This window comes from Rhinatrema bivittatum, chromosome 3 (genome assembly GCF_901001135.1).
Source record: "Rhinatrema bivittatum chromosome 3, aRhiBiv1.1, whole genome shotgun sequence".
NCBI classification, from domain to species: Eukaryota; Metazoa; Chordata; class Amphibia; order Gymnophiona; family Rhinatrematidae; genus Rhinatrema; species Rhinatrema bivittatum.
The window spans coordinates 532,633,861-532,654,897 of record NC_042617.1 but is presented as its reverse complement, the minus strand read 5'-3'; the positions used below and the strand labels follow the sequence as shown (position 1 = coordinate 532,654,897).

The 21,037-nt window shown below is 40.5% G+C and overlaps 1 protein-coding gene across 1 annotated transcript in view; it reads right to left on the bottom strand.

Moving 5' to 3' along the window:
• The window catches only part of ABHD1 (abhydrolase domain containing 1), a 49,572-nt gene that overhangs the window by 9,447 nt on the left and 19,088 nt on the right, over positions 1-21,037 (bottom strand). Inside the window, exons 3-5 of the mRNA XM_029596317.1 lie at positions 19,844-20,026; positions 10,502-10,547; positions 62-174 (exon numbers count right to left, since the gene is read on the bottom strand). Coding sequence (XP_029452177.1) covers positions 62-174; positions 10,502-10,547; positions 19,844-20,026 — 342 coding nt within the window. The remainder of the gene's footprint in view (positions 1-61; positions 175-10,501; positions 10,548-19,843; positions 20,027-21,037) is intronic.

The window sequence follows — 21,037 nt, the reverse complement described above, 5'->3', positions numbered from 1 at the left end:
GCGGGCGCAGTGTTTTAAAATCTACCCCATTATTTTTTTTAGTATGGGTGTACGTTCTTACCCTCCCAAAGACACTCCAACCGCAACGAGTGGAGCCTGTGGGTACTTCTTCTTGAAGTGGGAGATGACTGCCTCAAGGTCCTCCGTATTGGCTGCACAGAACGTCCTGTGGGTCTGAGAGACAGATTAGGTTTGGGAATTAGGTTGTATTATATGCAGTATTCACACAATACTGCAGAATTATAGTACAATTAAATCACCAAAAATTATCCATACAACACATGTGAGACTTGTTTCTCTGGCACATCAGAACATTTAAGTGTCAGGCTCCCAGTCATTGGGCTCTCCCTGGAGCCAGAAGTATCATATGTAGCGACCAAAACAGATGAGCTCGGTGTGTAGGCAAAAAGCTTTATTCACACAGTATATAGGCCCAACTCTGGCCGAGTTTCGCTCTACAAATAGAGCTGCCTCAGGGGCTACTGTAATTAAAACATCCATATAATTTAAAAACATTCATAAACAAATAAATATGTAAAGACATCACAAGTGTCATAAATAAAAGTAAAAATAAATTTAAATCCATGTAATACACGCATAGACACCAGTAAACAATGACTAATAATGTACTCAAAAATACTTGTGAATATAAACTTAAAATACAAAAAGATAGACATTTAACTTATAAAATACATAAAATATATATAAGAACCACAAAAAAACATAGAATGTGTTTTAACATAAAGCAATTGTGTGTTAGATTGTTTTTATGTCTGAAATATCTGTATGTAGTATTATATTTTCTTAGAATGAATAACATGGGTCACATCAGAATCTTGTTGCTTACATTAAGTAAGGTGTACCTATTCATATTGGAGCAGATTTTCAAAGGGATACGCCCGTAACCCCGAAAACCTGCTCCTGCACGCACTGAGCCTATTTTGCATAGGCTCGGCAGCGTGCACAAGCCCCAGGATGTGCGTATGTCCCAGGGCTGTGAAAAAGGGGCGGGAAGGGGACGGGGACGTGGCGCCGGTCCGGGGGTGGGACAGAGGCCTCCGGCACAGTGGCTGTGCCGGGGGATGGTGAGCCGGCACACCTGATTTCGGAGCGGCCTTGGAGGGAATGGGGAAAGGCATCGGGGTTCCCCTAGGGCTCGGCGTGCACCCCCTTGCATGCGCCGACCCCGAATTTTATAACATGCGCGCAGCAGCGCGCGCATGTTATAAAATCGGGTGTACATTTGTGCGCGCCAGGTAGCACGCACAAAGTACCCCACGCGCACTTCTTTAAAAATCTACCCCTCTGTGAAAAACATTATGGAACATGGTGTCAGTACTCTTCTCCATCTTTAAAATATTAAATGTAATAAAACATTTTAAAATAGACGCTAGTAATAGGAAGTGCCGAACGTAGAATAGACAATAAAAGAAAGTAAATGGAATGGAATGAAAAATCCGTACTATGTGTGAATAAGTGAAATCTTAAAGGTTGCCTGGCCTATATAATAAATAAATACAAAAAAATAATAAAGAAATAAAAAATAAAAATAAAGAGCATATATAGGGAGAATATGAATTAAACCAATAACATATATTAAAATTAAATAAAGGAGTGGATTCCGAAAATAGGGAGATTGTGTTGTGTCATGCACCCCTCACTAAATATAATAAAATACTCAGTAAACTAATCAAATGATTGCAACAAAAAAAGTAAATAAGTGCACCACAACCTGCTGCTCTTGTTTAATGCTGAATAATCAAGATATAGCTTTCAAATCCGCTCCTGCTGATGTCAATTCAATAAGGATACATAGGTCTGCCGCACTGAAAACAATACAAGCATTGGGAGGTATAAAAGGAAAACTCTATGCCTTGTAGTACCACTTATCTATATGCTTGTGCCCGATAAAAAAGTCACTATATCATGTCTGCTTGGGAACTTAATAGTCTATGCAAACTCGTGCGTAGTTTAAAAAAAAATTTTTGGTCACGTATATGAGACTGATTGACCTTAAAAATAATAAATATTACTTACTGAATTTGACCATCAGTTAGTAAAACAACTAGGTACACCGAGCACAGTGTGAAAGAATAAATAAATATATTGCTTTATTACATTATCTTAAGAGTCATTATGCACAAGCGACCCACACTCGCAACATTTCTCATTTAAACTTCAGTGCAAAAGTGCCGACAGTTACAAAGTTAAAGTGACTCACTGCTGCGCCGCGCTGTTAAACTGAAAAACTTACTTGCCTATTAATGATCTATCCATATCGAAACAACGCAAAATTAGCGGTATACAAAGCAAAAATGATGGCTCTAAATGCTCTTGTAGCGCTCAAGGCTAACCTTAGTTCTGCGGTCACTTTTAAATAGACAGACCTAAAGCTGATGTTATTTATCTTCAGCGTGCTGCTCGCTGGTGTGCAGGGGCTCCTACAGAGAAGAGCGTCCAATAGTGATTCTATTTACAGTACATCCACAGAGTTTCTAGTCTCGCGGTAAGAAGGAAAAAAGCGCGCCAAAGTCAAAAAACTGGTTGAACCGAGCAATGGACTAAAACCTCAAAAAAAGGGATCTTGCAGGGAAGATAACTGATAACCAAAAAAAGGAAGAGGATATGTATTGGAGTATGCAGCCATGTTAAAAATGGGGGTGAAGTTACAACAAAACAAGGGAAATAAAGAAAAAGGGAAACCAATGAGTGACATCAATATTGAATAAACGTGAATTAAGAAATGGGGAAAATAATTGCGCATAAAGATGATTAATGTCCCAAAAAACATACTGAAAAATTAGGGCTATGGTAGGCTATCTGTAAGAAGTGGGAAATATAGAGAAAAAAATAATAAAATTAAGTTAAAAAACTATGAATATAATTACATTAAAAAATTATGAATATAACGCATGAATATAATATTAAAAATATAAATAATATGTTAATAAAAATATAAAAGCAATTTTATAACATGGGATATGATATGTGTGGCACTCAAAAAAATATAGTAGAGCTGGAGGGAGGAAACCACATACTGTCCCATATAGTTCAGAGATAAACACCAAAATCGACATCACAATTTAACCCATTAGGAGACATGGGTGCGCCAGCTGCCGATTTTGGGCAGCCTTGCGCGTGCTGACCCCGGATTTTAAACGGCTACGCGCGTATCTATTGAAATCCGGCGTACTTTTGTTTGCGCCTGGTGCGCGTACTTTTATAAAATCTACCCCTGTATGTGGATGTGGGAACAAAGGATAAGCCTTTGTTGAGGACTGAAATTTCATCTTAGTTTAATGTTCTATTAGATACATTGATCACTATTTTCATTGTTTAAAATACCACTTGTTGTTGAGGATTGTAATATCCTCTGCCCTTTTCCCTCCCTCTTCCCCTTATTATTGGGGTGTCCCATTTTTTTCTCTTGGGTTTCTTTTTTCACAGAATCCTTCTTCCAGATTTTTCCCAACTGAAAAACCTGGCTAGTGGTTTTGTTTTGTATCGAGGGGTTACAAAATGTTTTAAAAAGGGATGCTGACGGATCTATACCTTCCTCATTATCGCTGCGGATATGCTTGGCACCACGGTCTATGTTTGGCCTGGTATAATGTGCTACTTCTACATTAATGTCAAACTTATTTCCTTTATTATAATCTTGCTGTGATGGCTCTTTCTATACCTTCTATTATATCCAGTACTGAATTTATCCTGTCGTTGCCATGAATAGACACTATTATTTCTATAGTCATTTTTGTCTCTCTTAAATTTCTCAAATTTGTTACTTTTAAGTTCCTTTGTGAACTTCCCTAAGTTATTTTTATAATCCTCATATATAATGTCAAAGCACAAATCATTTTTCTTTAAGTATTCTAATTGCTGATCTAATTCCATTTTTATTTTTTCTTTTCTTCTTTGCTGTTATGATTATGAGGATCATCAGATCTAAAGAACATTTGTTTAAAATAGCTACTGGTCATGAAGGCACTATCATCCTGGTACATGCTCGGTGGTTTGTTGATTCATTTAAACTTCAGTGCAAAAGTGCCAACAGTTACAAAGTTAAAGTGACTCACTGCTGCGCTGTTAAACTGTAAAACGTACTTTATATTCACAAGTATTTTTGAGTACATTATTAGTCATTATTTACTTGTCTATGTGTGTATTACATGGATTTACATTTATTTTTACTTTTATTTATGTCACGTGTGATGTCTTTACATATTTATTTGTTTATGAATGTTTTTAAATTAAATTATATGGATGTTTTAATTACAGTAGCCCCTGAGGCAGCTCTATTTGTAGAGCGACACTCGGCCAGAGTCGGGCCCATATGCTGTGTGAATAAAGCTTTTTGCCTATACACCGATCTCATCTGTTTTGGTCGCCTCATAGCTATATTGGATCGGCTTCCAGTTTGTTTTTTGGGACCATGCCAGAAGTATCATAGACTCATCTCTTCCCGAGAAGGAAGGGTTCTTGGCAACCGTTTAACGGTAATACCTGCTGGGCAACTCTATATGGCAGTGGTTCTCAACCAGGCCTTTGGAACCCGCCCAGCTAATCTGGTTTTCAGCATACCCACACTGAATCTGCATGAAGCAGATTTGCATACAATAGAAGAGGCAGGGCATGCAAAACTCTCTCATGCATATTCATTATGGATACCCTGAAAACCCCTGCTGGCCTGGTGTGTCCAGAGGACTGGGTTGAAAACCACTGCTGCAGGGAATACCAGCTTACTTCTGTGACTGATGGTCCCATCTCGCTGACATCTGAATAAAATCTTACGGAAAATTTCCAGGAAAGCTTCCAAAGAGAAGAGGGGATATTATTGCTATTATTCAGATAAAGGTGGCTAAAACTGAGACACAGGGTCAAAGTGATGTCCTCAGTCCAAGAGTGGCCAACTGTGTTCCTCGAGAGCCACGAACAGGCCACGAGAGAGATTTGCATGCACTGCCTCCACTCATGCAAATTCATTGTGAATATCCTGAAAACCTAGCCTGTTTGTGGTTCTCGAAGACCGGAGGTGGCCATCCCTGTCATAGTCACACACAACAGCGGAGTCAGGATTAGAAACTCACATTCTAGGAATATTCCTGTCCAGTAGTTCTGATCACAACAAATTGCTGGTTTAAAGAGCCCCCCCCCACACCAAATGGCAAAAGTTACTTTGGGAAAATAGCACCTGAAAAGCATCCTACTGTACCCCTTGCTGGACTGGTTTATTGGTTAGAAGGCCTTTTATAGGCTCAGTTGCTGCACAGCGGTAACATGGAACATAAAGCTTGTGTTAATGGTCTGACCATTGTGGGCCTGATTTTCACAGCATACAAATGGCATAAACTGACACAAATGGCAGTTATCAAAAGGCCTGGGGCTCAGTGGCCATAAAAAATGATTTCAGGCTCTCTTTTACATGCACTGGAGACCGGTATTCTAGGGGCCTGAGTTGGGACTTGCGTACAGACTTTTTTTTTTTAATTGTCAGAAATGAGCACATAAATTAACTCATTACAAATTACACCCTACAAACAGCAGGTATAACTGTGTGTGGGTGTTAGTGTGTGTGTGTGTAGGGCTCCTATCCAAACATTTTCAGAGCAAACGTTTGCGCATATGTTCGCTTTGAAAATGTGAGGTAAAGACTGTGGGTCTGATTTTAAAAAGCATTTACATGCGTAAATCTGGGTTTTACGCATGTAAATGCACTTTACGTGAGTAAATGGCTTTTGAAAATTGCTACAATAGTAGTTACATTTATGCGCATAACTCCTTTGAAAATTAACCCCCTGTGTGTAAAAGCTATGAGAATGCCTCTACTCTCTGTGGGTAAACTTACCTACATGCAAGCTATATGTGTGTGAGATTATCTGCATGCCAAGCAGGCAATTTTATAACAGGCTATTTCTGCAGGAAAAGCGCCTTTTTCACTCGCTAAAATGCCTTTGAAAATTATCCTAAAGAAGGATAATTTTTTGACTGTGAGTAGGGGTAACGTCTACATGTAACGTCTACATGCGGGGTAATTTTCAACAGCATTTCCACAGGAAATGCACTGCAGAACTGGCACATATCCCATCCTTTGGCTGAATGAAAGAGAGAATCACCTGGAGTTATTTCATTTTGAACCTCTCCCAAACCAAGAACTGCAGAGTCTCAGCAAGTCTAGATTAGGCCTCAATCTCTCAGACTTCTTAGGGATTAGGAAATGCTGGGAATAGAAACCATGGCCACACTCCTAAAAAAGGACAGAGTCATCGGTCTTCTGCTGAAGGAGCAACTCAGCCTCCTGCTGCAATTGGGCAAACTGAGAAGAGCCTGAGCTGAAGACTGAAATTCGTTGGGTCATCAGAGGGCGGCAGACACGTAAACAGTAGCCAAAACTCCACAGTTTTCAGGACCCACCACTCCCCATAGATACAACTTCAGGAGAAAGGACTGAACCCTTCCTACCACTGGGCAGAGTGGTGAGGTCTCAAAGTCATCAAAAACTGATCCCGGGTTTAGGCTGCATCTTCAGCTGAGCCTTTCTCTCTGTTGACCTTGAGTAGGCAGCTGCTGTCGCTGTTTAAGAAGGGAGGAGCTCAATGACACTGAAAAGAGTGGAAGAATGGACACTTGTAGGCAGAGACTGGTCCCCCAACTGTGATCCTTAATCACAGTCACCATCTCTTGGGCTCAGTCACCAAATAAGATGTCCCCTGTGCAGGGAACATCTGCAAGACAATAACGCACATCTCTCTGTGCGTTATTGTGACAGAAACACTTTTGTTATATAGATACAGTAGGTTTACTGTTCCTCCATTATCTTGAATTCAGATGCCAAAGTCCTTCCATTTTATCACATTTCAAAATCTGGAAACTATATTCTAATACTAGTGTTTTCTTATAAACAAAAAGCACAACCACCGAAAAAAGGTATCCAATAAACAAAGGCAAAAAATAAAAATAAGAGTTACCGAATATTCATTAGGAAAAAAATATAATAAAAAAGAACTTCAAATGAAGATCTTTATTAACAAATCAAAGTTAAAATTAGAGTAAAAAGCAGCCAGTTCAGACAAGCACTCATCCTCTAAGTCATAAGAACAGGGATTCAAAAATTAATCATGACTGGACAGTTAAAACTTATTCCAAAAATCATTCCAAAAATAAAATTACAAAACCTTTATTTAAATCAAATTAACCAATAAAAATTAAGATAGCATTCTCCCATATACAATGAGCAACCAGCAAAATTTCACTAAATGTCTTCATTTTGAAAACACTGATTTAAATAAGATTTGCCAATACCCCAGTACTAGTGTTTTCTTAACCCTGGAATTATCACTGGTAATTATATCCATGGATTGCATAAGAGGATTTTACATAGGGATTATTGCTGGTAATTATACCCATAGATTGCATAAGAGGAGTTTACAGGGGCAATGCAGAACCTTTCATCTGTTTAGTCAGGTTTCCAGATGAAGGAATGTGCAGCATTCATTTTCATACGTTCCGGGTTCTTTTTGCCAGTTTCCTGGTTGGGGAATCCACTGCCTCACATTTAGCACACCTGCTATTCAAGACACCAGTCCCACTGTCCAGCATTCAGCAGCACACCTGCCCCAGAAGATCACAGCTGTGGGGACTTGAATTCAATGGTAAAAAAAATGTCCTCTCTTTATAAAACCTCTCCATCGTATCCTCCAGAAACGAAGAAACCATCGCCTCCCTCTGGGTCCAACTGTGAAGTCAATGTCGTGCCGTGTTGCAACCTCCCGACCGCTCTGCCCCCACCGTTAAGCTCTGAAGTAAAAGTCCTCTCGCGGGAAGAGGGAAGTGCCTAATGCCATTGAAATGAGCCGCAGCAGGAAAAAAAAAATGCATGTTAGCCGCCTGCCTAGGAAAGTCAGAGCAAGACGGGAAAGGCCCCTACTGTGAAGGTGATTCCTTTATTAATTAGTTTATTAAAATGGTCATACCAAAGAATTATCTGAATCTGATTTAAGTCCCTACTGAGGAGATGAGCCGGAGTTTCAGAGGATTTACATATGACAACCCCCTCATTACTGCAAAATATCACTTCACAAATAATGGAAAAAATCCTAAAGTTTTAGTTGTTATTTCTTTATTTATATTCCGCTTTTTAGCACATCTAGGCAGATTACATTCAGGTACTGTAGGTATTTCCCTACCTCCTGAGAGCTAACAATCTAAGGGCCTGATTCACTAAGATATTTCTCCCATTCTGTGTCTATGGGAAAATGCCTTGATGAATCAGGCCCGAAGTTTGTACCTGAGGTAATGGAGGGTAAAGTGACTTGCCCAAGATCACTGCTCTAACCACCAGGCTACCCCTCTACTAAGAAAGGGATTTGATCTGGAAATGTACTGGGAAACAGTCTTTTCAAATAAACAGATCCTCACCCTGAACAACAAGGGGGAAGTGGGTCAGAACCCATGGGTACTGGGTTTTCAGAGCAGAGAAAGGCCAGGCAGGATAGGAGAACTTACACTTATTCTCGTTTCACAATTCTGCCTGGGTCTTGCCTTGTGGCTGAGAGGACTTAGTCCCTCCAGACTGGATAAAAGTAAATAACTGATCATAGGCTTAGCTGAGCCAGAATCACAATAAGCAAGCCATGAGCCTAGTTGAGCTACTATATTCTCAAGCAAAGGAAAACCCTCCCATTGAGGAAGAAAGCCTCCAGACACTGGCTGTGCAGGGGCAAAGCTGAGTCCCCAGGAGGACGCAAACCCCAGGGACTCATCAGGAGGGCGTGGAAATCACCAGCTGATCAGGAGGCAGCACTGGATCTCCTAGGAGAGGATAGACCCCCAGCAGCTGATCGGGAGGCAGAGTCTGGTCCACCAGGAGGGCACGGACTCCAGCAGTGGATCCAAAGGTAGAGTCATGTTCCCCAGGAGAGCACAGACCCCAGCAGCAGGACGAAAGGCAGAGTTTGGTCCCCCAGAAGGGTGTGGATCTGTCAGGAGAGCAGTAGAAGAGTACAGGATACAGCAGCAACAATTTGGACACAACGGACCCTCTCTTCCTCCTCCCAGCAGTACCCATCAGCCCAGTTGCATTTCTTCACATGGCGTACAGTGAGAAGGGAAAAGAAGGGAGGGATCAAAGGAAACCCCAGAGGTTCTTCCTTTTCTATGTGATGGTATTTTGTGGGGGCCAACACTCCTAAGAAGCTAAATGTGCTGGTTTATAGTTTGTACAACCATGTACACATGGTTGTACAGTATGAGACCAATACCCACAAGCAGATAAATATGCTGTTTGTTACATTGCAGAAATGTATATAGTCTAATAAAACTTGTACATATTTGTAAATACTGCCAGACCGTTTTACAGTCCCATCTGTATTTGAGCCCTCTTTGCAGTGTAATCACAATTTTCAATTTCATTTGATTAGTGAAGTCTTCCTTGCAAGTGTAATATGCTAGTTAGTTAACTTGCAGTTTTCTGCACTACAGGCCTGCCCTTGTGTACTTGTTTAACAATTATCTGCTTATTATTGTAATTGATGGCCCCAGAAAAAAAAAAATCCAGTGTAGTGGAAAAGCCAGCTTAGGTCACCCTAACTTGGTTAAATAAGGACAGAATTGACTCACAGGCAGAGATGGGCACTGTTAAAGCCTCCAGGAATTACCAAATGAAGAGGATCTTTAAAACTAAACTAATTTAGTTCAGGTAAACCTTTAAAAGTTTACCTGAAATAAATGTTTGCAAATGATCCTTTTATGTATTACATATGTTAAAAAGAGATGGTTTAGCATCAAAATTATGGGCACAAATAAATCGGGATGAGTGTTAGAACACGCTGTTCAGAAAGTACTATAAGATATTTATGCAACATAAAACCTGGCTGCATGCGTAGAAATGGCTGTATCAAGGTAGCCTGGGGCTCAGTTTGTTTACAGGGACGCGCATAAGCCGGTTGTGCCCGTTCTTCTACACACACTGACAGAGGCATTCCGGCATTGCGGAGTTCAGACTTATGCGCATACTTTTTCTCTTTGCTCCCCTGCACAAGTTCCACCCTTGACACACTGCAGGTGTAACTTTGTGAGGACAGGTTTAGTGCCGCAAAGGAAGATGCACTAGTAAGCGGCTTTTCCCTCTTCTGCCAGCTGTGCCTGTGGTGGGGGTGGCATGGAGGGAGACCTGGCCTAGCCCAGTGGGAAATGCTGGTGGGGCCTAAGGTGACCCAAACAACTGCCCAGCTCTCTCTACCCCAAGGCCAGCCCTGGTTTGTGTGCGTCACTGAGCACTTTCGCACAAATTTTCAAAACGAACTATTTTATTTTAGAGGCAGGTAGTTATTCATTGTTAGATATAGCGAAATTCAGTGTGCCACTTATCTATACACCATTTTTCTTTTCTGTTTAGCAGAGTTCTTTATCTGATTTTAGTCTGGGATAGCCATTTCATTGTGAATTAACTCCCAAGCACAAGCGTAGTGTTATTGTACCAACAAGCACAGACTTAAGTACTCACCAATAACTCTTCTCCTCCAAACCCTCTGTTATTAAACACTATGGACCTATAACAACAAGGATACAAGTACACATTAAACTAAAATATAATTTGCAGCTGAATTTTAAAAGCTTTGTGAGCGGTAAGACCAAGGGTTACATGCGTGGCAGAGTCCTGCACACATTTTCGAAAGGGCCTAGCCACGTGCGTAACCCCTGGTACATGCAGAGGTTCTGGGCGATTGAAAAGCGGCAGGCTGGGGGGGGGGGGGGGGGGCCTGGACAGCACCATTAGATGCTGTCCTGGGGAAGTGCGCGCCGGCAGCCGCCTGGCGCACGCCATTTACTTTTGCTCCAGAGGAGCAGTGAGTACAAAAATAAAAAAAAATTGGGGATAGGCAGGGTTAGTTTAGGGATCGGGGAGGGGAGGAAGGATAGGGTTAGGGGTAGGGAACAGGGGAATCCATACTCGCATCACTGCATGTCATTTAAAAAAATCAACCCTCCCTGCGCATGCAGGAGGCCACCTGCTCGGCACATGCGGATATTAAAATCTGGCGCGCATGTGCACGCAGGAATCCTATTTTATAACCTGTGTGCCAATGCGCGCATGTTATAAAATAGCCACGTCCATTTGCGCGCGTCGGGAACAACATGCGGTTTTTAAAATCCACCTCTTGAGTAATTTTCTAAAGGATCTGCATGCGTAAAATTGGGTTTTTACATGTGAATATGCACTTTACCTGTGTAAGTGGGCTTTTGAAAAGTACTACAATATAAGCCATTGAATTGTCCATAGGTTATACACTTGTAAGTGCACTTAATGTGGTAAATGAGTTTTGAAAATTGCTACGACAATTTGTACATTTACATGTGTCACTACTTTTAAAATTACCTTCATAATGTCCATTTATTTCCAGTGACAGATTGAAACCCAAACTATGTGGGTAGTATTTCTTTTGGAATACAGGGCTCTTGCAAAATGTTGACAATCATTCACATTAGAAAAGAGCAAATCTACTGTGACATTAGGCATGTTAAAATGGGAAGTTTTATTTGCTGTGCTGGTTGTCATGCAATTCAAATCAAAATCCATATTTTCTGAGTTAATTAGCTGGGATTAGTGTGGAGCCTCACACCACAGATTTTTTAAGCAAGTGAATTTGGGTTCACATGTCAAGCTTACCTATGCTATGACCACAGCCCCTTGTTTCTAATAATTCCATGGCAATTTCCATATAGTTTGCCCTTTCCCATAGAATCATGAGAACCAACTCTTGGAAGGAGGGCCATTTTTTTGGTTTTCATTTTCTTACAGTTCCTCCCCCCTCCCCAAGGCTGCCTGCTGCTTTTTTTACTCACCTACACAACAGGGCTGCCATTTTGTTTTGTGTACTCACTGCCTGCTTTCCCCACACTAGGCCATTCCTTTTCTTTTACTCATCTCTCCTTGTCTCTGGCACTTTCTTGTACTCTCCCTCCCTCCATCTTCAAGCTGGGCTTTCACTTTTCTTCTACTCTTTTCCCCAGGTCTGGCCATCACATTTCTTTTATTCCATCCTCTCCTCCCACAAGCTCAGCCATTTCTTTGTTTCCTCCATATTTAAATCTATGAGGTGCTGCCGACAGTACCCGTTTGTGTCAGCACTACAAGACTCACTCAAAACCAAGCCTTGCAAGAGCCTCAGAGAACAGGCAGCATCTGGGAAAGGAGTGTGACAATGGGGAAAGGGATGCAGGAGGAAGAGGTTGAATAGGGATAGACAAAAGAAGGAGGGTATGCAATGACCAAGTAGGGGAGATGGAGGGAAGGAATGTGTGTGAGTGAGGATAGTGGGGAATAGAGGTATGAGCGGAGCAAAGGTGGAAAGACTGGATAGGAGGGATATATTGGGGAAGGATGGAAGGAAGGGAGAAATGATGGAAACATGAGAGGAGAAAAGAACAGGTGAAAAGGAAATGGTCTTTCTTCTTTTTCATTTGATTTTGGACCACTGGCCTTCTGGATGTGATTTTGTCAAGGACCTCAATAATTTTGGTCTTCCTATCTGCTATGTGCAGAATTTATGTCAGCTGCGCCACTCACAGGACGGTTCTGCGAGAGGCCTTACTCACCCCACCGCTATATCTGTGCTGCCACCTCTTGCAGCATGAGAAGTTGCTGTAGGTCGTCCATGCAGTTGTACTCTACCGACATTCTTCACTCATGTTGTCCTCTAGTTGTCCGCGCAGTCTCTGCCTCTCTTAAAGGGCCTGCCGTGTCCTTTGATGATGTCATCTCCTGATGCCATATAAAAGGGCAGTCTCTGCATCAGGGCCTTCGCAAGCTCTCTTGGTCTGGTCTTCTGTGATCATCAGTTCCTGGTATCCTGTGGTCCTTGATCTATTCCAGATCTCCTGTGGTCTTGTCTGTCCTGGGTCTGTCTTTGCTGGATTCAATCTTTGGAGTCCTCTTGATTTCAGAGTTTTGTTCCACATTCCAGAGTTCCTTGTTTCTGAGTCCAATTCCTGGTCTTTGGAGAACTTTTTCCAGCCTGCGGTCCATCCGGGTCTTCAGTGTCCACCTGGACCTTTCTTCGATCTTCGCCTGGCTCCTCGTCCTTGTCTGGATCCCTGTCTTCAGTCTTTGCCTGGTTCCTCATCTTCGACCTCTGTTTTCAGCCTGCTATAATCTTCAGCCTTGATCTTGGTCCCACTTCTCGAGCTCTGCTCCACTTCAGTCTTCAGTTTAGCTTTGAGTGGCTGCAGTCTTGGTTCTGGTCTTTAGTGGATTCTTGTCATCGCCTAGCCCGTGCCTGGCTGTGGATCACAGTCAGCCCCAGGATTGTGTTGGTCATGTATGGTACAGGGGTTCATGCAAACCCGTGGTCCAAAAAGGTCTTTCAAACTGGCTGGAGGGCTACCCCCAGAGACCAGCCCAGGCTGCTGGTTCTCTGACAATTTACATGTGGTGGTGCCATATGTTATCAGCATATATTTTTGTATCTTCTTTGTCTTCTCCATAAGCTATTAATATTCTGTGGCTGGGAGGGAGAAGAGCCCTCCATCTTGTGTTGAAGTATACCTGTTGTTGGGTGGTTTGTTTACTATGTTTTCCAAGGGCTGTTTTATTTTGTGGGAGGGAGGTCCATATCTATGTGCTATTTGGTTTGAGTTAATCATATATGGTAAACAAGAGGTTATCCTACTATTCTCACTATATATCTGTCAGTGCTATAGTCCACGTTGGGAGGCCATAGTGCTAAAATCTGACAATTTTCTTGGAATGTAATATTTCTAATTTTGATGTAATTGATGTCTAAGTCATTACGATGCATTACCTGGAATGTAGCAGGGATCTGATCCATCATCAAAAGGTATAAGATTTTGCAAGGGTTACAAAGGCACAAAGCTTAAATTGCTATGATACAGGAAACTAAATTAACTTCAGTGGAACATGAGAAACAAATGTCAGTGGATTGGTTAGGTATTTTCTGCTTTTTCTGGTACCCAGACTGCAGGAGTGGTTATTTTAATAGGTAAATCTCTTCCTTTTTTTAGCTTCTAGAACTGTGCAAAACCCTCAAGGGTAGTTTGTCTTAGCACAATGTATTGTTTTGGGGAAACCAATTATACTTTGTAATGTTTATGCACCCAATGTGTACTCTCATTCCTTTTTTTTTACTAAGTTGGAAACTCTACTGTTTGATTACTATCAGAGATTTTTGTTTGTAGGCAGGAATTTAAATTTACTCCATGACGCTGAGCTTGCTAGGACACCTGCTCAGGCATTATGGGCAGCGATGGCTAACCAAAAGGTATCCTTTTTCTTTGTTGGATTTTGGATCTGGTTGACATGTGGAGATCTTTACACCTGATGAAGAAGACATTTTCTCATATTTCTAGAGCATATGACTGTCAATTTTGTTTGGATATGTGTTTGTCAACTGTAAACATTTTTCAAAGATTAATTCTGTTGAAACTGGCTCTATCAAGATTTCTAATCAAGCTATGGAGAAAGAGGCTTTGCTCTTGTTTCTCAAGGTGCTAGTTGGCAATTTCCACCACATTTACACATCTCTGCCGCCTTTGACACCGTCAATCATGAAACCCTACTGAGCAGACTAAGTGACATTGGCCTAACCAACACCACACTTAAATGGTTCAAATCATATCTGACAAAAACCGATCATACAAAGTCAGACAACACTACTGAATCCAAACAAATCCCCCTCACACATGGTGTACCTCAGGGATCATCCCTCTCCTCCACCCCTTTTCAACATCTATATCCTTCCCCTATGCACACTCCTAACCGGATTAAATCTGACATTCTTCCTATATGCCAACGATGTTCAGATTCTACTCCTCATAAAAGAAACTATCACAAACACACTAAAAACTTGGGACAAATTCCTTCCGAAGATAACACAAAACACTATCTCAACTGTCCCTCAACCTAAACCACAACAAAACCAAAATACTTCACATTAATAACAAGACCATCTCAACTCTCAAAGACAACAACTCAGCACCTGCCTCTGATGACAGAATAACCTCCTCAGCCAGTGATCTCGGCATAATCATAGACAACGAACTCAACATGAAGAAACATATCAACTCAATAATAAAAGATGGATTCTTCAAACTACAGATACTCAAAAAAATCAAACCACTTCTCCACGTCCCAGACTACGAACAGTTCTCCAAGCACTACTATTCTCCAAACTAGACTATTGTAACGCACTACTTCTGGGCTTCCCATCCAGTTCTCTCAGGCCACTACAACTCCTCCAAAATGCAGTGGCAAGATCACTCTCAGACACCAAAAGATCTGAACACATCACACCAATCCTCAAAAACCTGCATTGACTGCCCATCCCACACAGGATTCAATACAAAGTACTAACCCTCATACACAAAGCACCATACACCGAAAAATTCGACTGGCCAAGCCCGGCCCTACACTTTCAAACCACCCAGAGAGCACTCCGCTCTACCAACACCGGACTCATCTCAACGCCATCACCAAAAATAGCCCACCTAACCTCAACAAGGAACCGAACCCTAACTTTGGCAGGTCCAACTCTCTGGAACAGCCTACCACCCCAACTCAGACTCAACCCCACTTTCCAATCATTCAAAAAGAACCTGAAAACATGGCTCTTCAAAAAAGCATATCCAACAACCATCCCCCACCCCCCCTCTTCCCACCCCTTCCCATAACACCCCCCACAGAACCGCGTAATCACTTATTGCGGTCAACCCCAACAATACAAGCTTTCTTATTATACCGCATACAGAGTTCCAACGCTCTCTATCCACCCCCACTATTTCATAGAATGACTCTCCACAGACCAATAACTAGACAGCCACAAAGATGCTATGCTAAAGACATAAAAGTTACTGTAAAAAGTTACTAATCTCATTGTAAAAAGCTACTAAGTTCATTTTACAATGTATAATGATACATAATATTACAAAGCTCAATAAGCTCGTGAAGTTCCAATGCAAAATAGGAAGTCTACATCGATAGACCCCTCTGCTACTCTGTAAACCGGTGTGATATGTACAATGAACATCGGTATAGAAAAATAAATAAATAAATAAATAAATTTACACCACGATCCTAACTTTAAGACGCATCTCCTGAAGAAATGGGAAGATTATGCAGATTTTATTGATTATGCAGATTTTATTGATGACCTTCGGAGAGAGGAAACTCACTCAAAGATGAGATTTGTGCAATATTCTCTCAACCTAGCTTGATGGACTCTCTACCTGGGTAACATCAAGCTAGGTTGAGAGAACATTGCACAAATCTCATCTTTGAGTCAGTTTCCTCTCTCCGAAGGTCATCAAATCTTCACAAGAGAGCACTGTTCTGGTCGTACGTCTCACTTTGAATGTCAAAGTGGCTCCTAACCCCTACACTAATACCTAAACCTCACCTCGAGTTACTAGGTGGGCCTCCCATAGAGATATAAATACCTATCTCGTGTTGGGGCATGCGTTAAAGGTGCTTAATGCATTCGAAAACACCTTTTAGCATTTTGATAAATGACCCTATAAGTTATCTAAAGCTCAGGGGCCTGATGGGCTGTCTGTGAAGTTTTTTAAGCATTTAGGAAATAAGATTTATCTTTCTCTGGATAAAATGTTTGAGTCTTATACAATCCCCAAACCTTCAAGCTCATGAGAATAAAGCTATTATTTTGGTCCTTCTGAAGTCAGGTAGAGACTCCATGATCCCAGAGTGTTATAGACCAATTTCTTTATTGATTTTTGATATTATGTTGGTAGCTAAAATAATGGTGGATAGGTTGCCAGTGGTTTTGCCTGATTTGATAACTTCTGATCAGGTGGGGTTTGTTCAATGAAGGAATGCAGTGGTCAATGTGCGAAAGGTTCTGGCAACTATGGAGTTTTGTCTCTCTCATAAGATACCGTCCCTTATTAGTTTCGATGCTGAAAAGGCATTTGATTTGGTGGGTTGGGTTTTCCTTTTTGAAACTCTTCAAGATTTTGGATTTTCTAGGTTTATTGTACAAAGTGTTTAAATCCCTTTATCATCATCCCTTAGCATCAGTTTTAGTTAATGGAGCTTTTTCGATACTTTTTTGTTACAATGGGGGAACCAGACAGGGATGCCCTTTCTCACTGATTCTGTTATGTTAACATTGGAACCCTTCTTGCACTATATTCAACAAAATGTTCCGATTTCAGGGGTCTTTTTCGGTGGGGTGGAATTTAAGTCATCTACTTTTGCAGATGATAATTTTGGTCCATAATCACCAATCCAGTCCACTCTCTTCAAGTGTTGTTATAGGAATTTTCCACTTATGGCAGGGTTGCAGGTTTAAAAATAAATATGGATAAATATGAGCTCTGCCTTTATTTCAATCAGTGAGAACTTTGTAGGGCACTGATTTTCCTTTAAAATAGGCTGACGAATCCCTCAAATATATGGGTATTCTTTTGCCAGTTGAATTAACCACTTTGCAGAAATAGAATGTACATAATTTCCTGGCTTCTACCAAGAAGCTTCTTTAGACTTAGATTAAATTCTCTATTTTCTTCACAGGCTGAGTTTATTTATTTCATATGATGGTATTTCCTAAGTGGCTATTTGCGTTTCAGATGTTACCTATATTTCTTTTACGTAGGGAACTGAATATGATGGAAACTATTCTCAAAGATTTTCTATGATCTGGAAAGAAAGCTTGCTTGGCTCTTAAGATTTTAGTTAAATCACTGCTTGGCTTTTCAAGATTTTAAATTATATAACATAGCATCTAATATGTGTCATCTTGGGGATTGGTTATTGTTTACTTCATATTATACCCCAAGGGCAATGGAAGAATGGTTAGTCGCTCCATACATTCTGAATTATCTTTTACATACATATTTGTCCCGACTTTCTTATCCATATGGAATTTCTGGCTTGTTTAAACCTATTTTGAAAACGTGGAAGTGGCTTTGTGGTAAATTAGGTTTGTATACTGGGGTTTCTACCTGGCTTCCTTTGCGAAGCAATTCGGATTTCTTATCTGGCATGTATGGTGGAATATTTAATAGCTAGGAATAGAAGGGAATGTATTCAATTTTTCATTAGTTTAATGAAATAAGCATATCTACAATTTTCCTGCGTACAAAGATAAATTTGATATTAACACTAAGCATTTTTACGCATATCTTCTGGTACCTCATTTTTATTCATTGGATTCTGCTGCCTTATAACATGAATCTGGGGCTATTGGGAAGTTGATAAATATTCATGTTTCTTATTTTTATAAGGCCTTATTAGAGAAATCTTGTCAAATTGCACATTTTATTGATAAAAGGTTGCTTGAATTGGAACATTTCATCCTAGAGCAATATCAATTTTGTTTTAATAGGATTAAACAGCTGCCTGTAAATGCAAACCTGAGGGAAATATATTATAAATTCTTAATGAGATTAAACTTTTCACAATGGGGGGCATTTTGGTCAAAATTATGTTCCTCAGATCAATGGGTCAAGTGTGGTCAAGATGTTGATACCCTGGGCCATACGTTTTGGTCCTGTGCCAACGTTAAAGCTTTCTGGGTTCTCTTTTGGACTTCTTACCATTTCAGCCAGAAGCTATTCTTTTTGATGACTTGTCCCATTTAGGAGTGGGGAATAGATACCAGTGAATGGGGCTTCGAAAAGCCTGGCTCATTGCAAAGATTGATTCTACAACACTGAAGTTAGCGGATAGCCTTTGATGAAATGAAGAACATAAGAACATAAGAAAATGCCATACTGGGTCAGACCAAGGGTCCATCAAGCCCAGCATCCTGTTTCCAACAGTGGCCAATCCAAGAAATGCTGTACATCAACTGATGGTTACTGAAAAATACATATGCAAGTTTGACAACTTCTGGTCGAAGAAATAGTTTGTGAAAATTTGGTCAATGTATATCCACCCCTTGCTTCATATGGTGCATAGCCTGATCTTTAATGACTTACAATCAGACGTATGCCTCTGGATGCCTCTGACTATGTGAAGCCCTTTATAATAGCGGGGTAGGGGGATTATTAAGACTCGATTCAGGGGTGTTTTTTCTTTTGCTTCTTGTTTATTGTTTTCTTGTTGAAATATTAATAAAAAGATATCTTCAAAATAGGTGAAAAGGAGAAAATAAGAAAGCAGAGGCAGAAGAGAGCTAAAAAGATACAGAGACACTGAACAAGATTGTGGTGACAAAGGTAAGAAGAGAGAAAGAAGAGGCAGGGAAATTTGAGAACAAAATAAAGATGACAAAAAAAAAAGTGAGAAAGCTGAACTGGAAAAAGAAAGAAATGAATGACAGAGTTTAGAGAATTATTTTATAATAAGAAAAGTTATAAAATGATGGGCTTTTTATAAGAATTAGCTTTTTTCTTGCACATAAAAAAAAAAGGCATATGCAAATGAACCACAGAATCACAAAAGCCGTGCTGCAGAATTTTCTAAGTCTTGCCAGAGAACCTGATCCAGAGCTGCTGCACAAATTCAGGGGCTCTAGCTCTGACTGATGGCAGCAACTTTACAGCAGCTAAACATCAAGTAATAATTCGATTTGTAAACTGCCTGCTAACCTGGGTTTGTTCTGAGCCACATCGGGACAAAGTTGAACGTTGTCTGGAAATTTGGATTTACTGAGGCTTTTCTCCCATTCTGGCTTTATGGAGTGGGGTGGGAAAAACTTAGTAAATCTGGCTTAAGTGTTTTAAATCTTCCATTAAAGATGAAAACTAATGGGATTTCAGTTACCCAGATGAAAGACTTCTAGAAAGCACGTTTCCTGAAATGTCATTCTACGCAGACATGGCTCCTGTTATGGCTGTAGCACCATGTTCAGAACCCAGCTCCCCTCACCTGTAGCCCTCCTGGGTTGCCTGCCGTACCATGTGCAGGATGTACGTCTGCTGGCTGTTCCCAGTCAGTCCCGGTAATAACAGCACCGTGGGGCGAGAGGCTGGCTCAGGATACCTTGTGCTTTCCATATTGTCTACCCAGTCCAGGGAAATCTGTCCCCCGTCTGCAGTCTTAAGCAGCTCACTGGAAGCACAAACACAGAGCAATCAAACTGGAAAAGAGAAACCTCCACGCAGTTCGGGAAGAATCTACCAAGGCGTGTTCCACACAGTAGAATGACGAGACCAGAAATATGTTTCAATTTTATTTGGTAGTATGACGGTCCTACCCGAGTATGCCGGTGAGTGGGTAAGTTATCTGGATATAGTTATCTAGATAGCTTTAACCAGATATTCAGTGGAACTCACCTGGATATGTGTTCCACTGAATATACCTGGATAACTTTATCTGGGTAACTTTAGGACTGGTATGCTTCAGGCAAGACTTACCTGCTAAATATGTCCCAGCAGTGCTGATATTAGCACTGCACAGACAAAGTCAACATAAGAACATTTATTTATTTATTAAGCTCTTATATACCATCATTCAGACTGGCCAACACAATGGTTTCCATATATAAAAAATAAACAATCATAATAAAAGAGCAATCATTCATAAAATATCACAAAATAACAAAAAATACACTAGATAAGATAGATAAAAAGAAAATACATACATATTTAAAATAATTCATAAATATGTTAAAAAGGTTTTCGCTCCCTCAGATGTTAAAAGATAAAGTTAAAATAAAGTGCCTCATGTTCGTACCGTGCCATAAATGTTATCATTTCTCTCTCTCAGATGTTAAAACATTAACTGCCTCATGTTACGTACAATGTATAAAATAAAATAGAGATAGAAAATAGGATAAAATGCTATAAAAAGAATAGTTTAAGATAACAACAGTTACTCATTTCCCCCAAATGCAATGCCAAAAAGCCATGTTTTCAGGTTCTTTTTAAATGATTTTCATTCAGCTTGGGTTCTTAACTCAACAGGCATAACATTCCAAAGTTTTGGGCCAGCGAGGGAGATACTTCTTTCTCTTACTTGGCATTAGCTCTTATTCGAAACCTACCTCCGGTATGAAAACCCCTCAAAATCCCCCTCTGAAAAGACTCTATAGCCCCACCCTTCTCCCAATTAACTTATGTC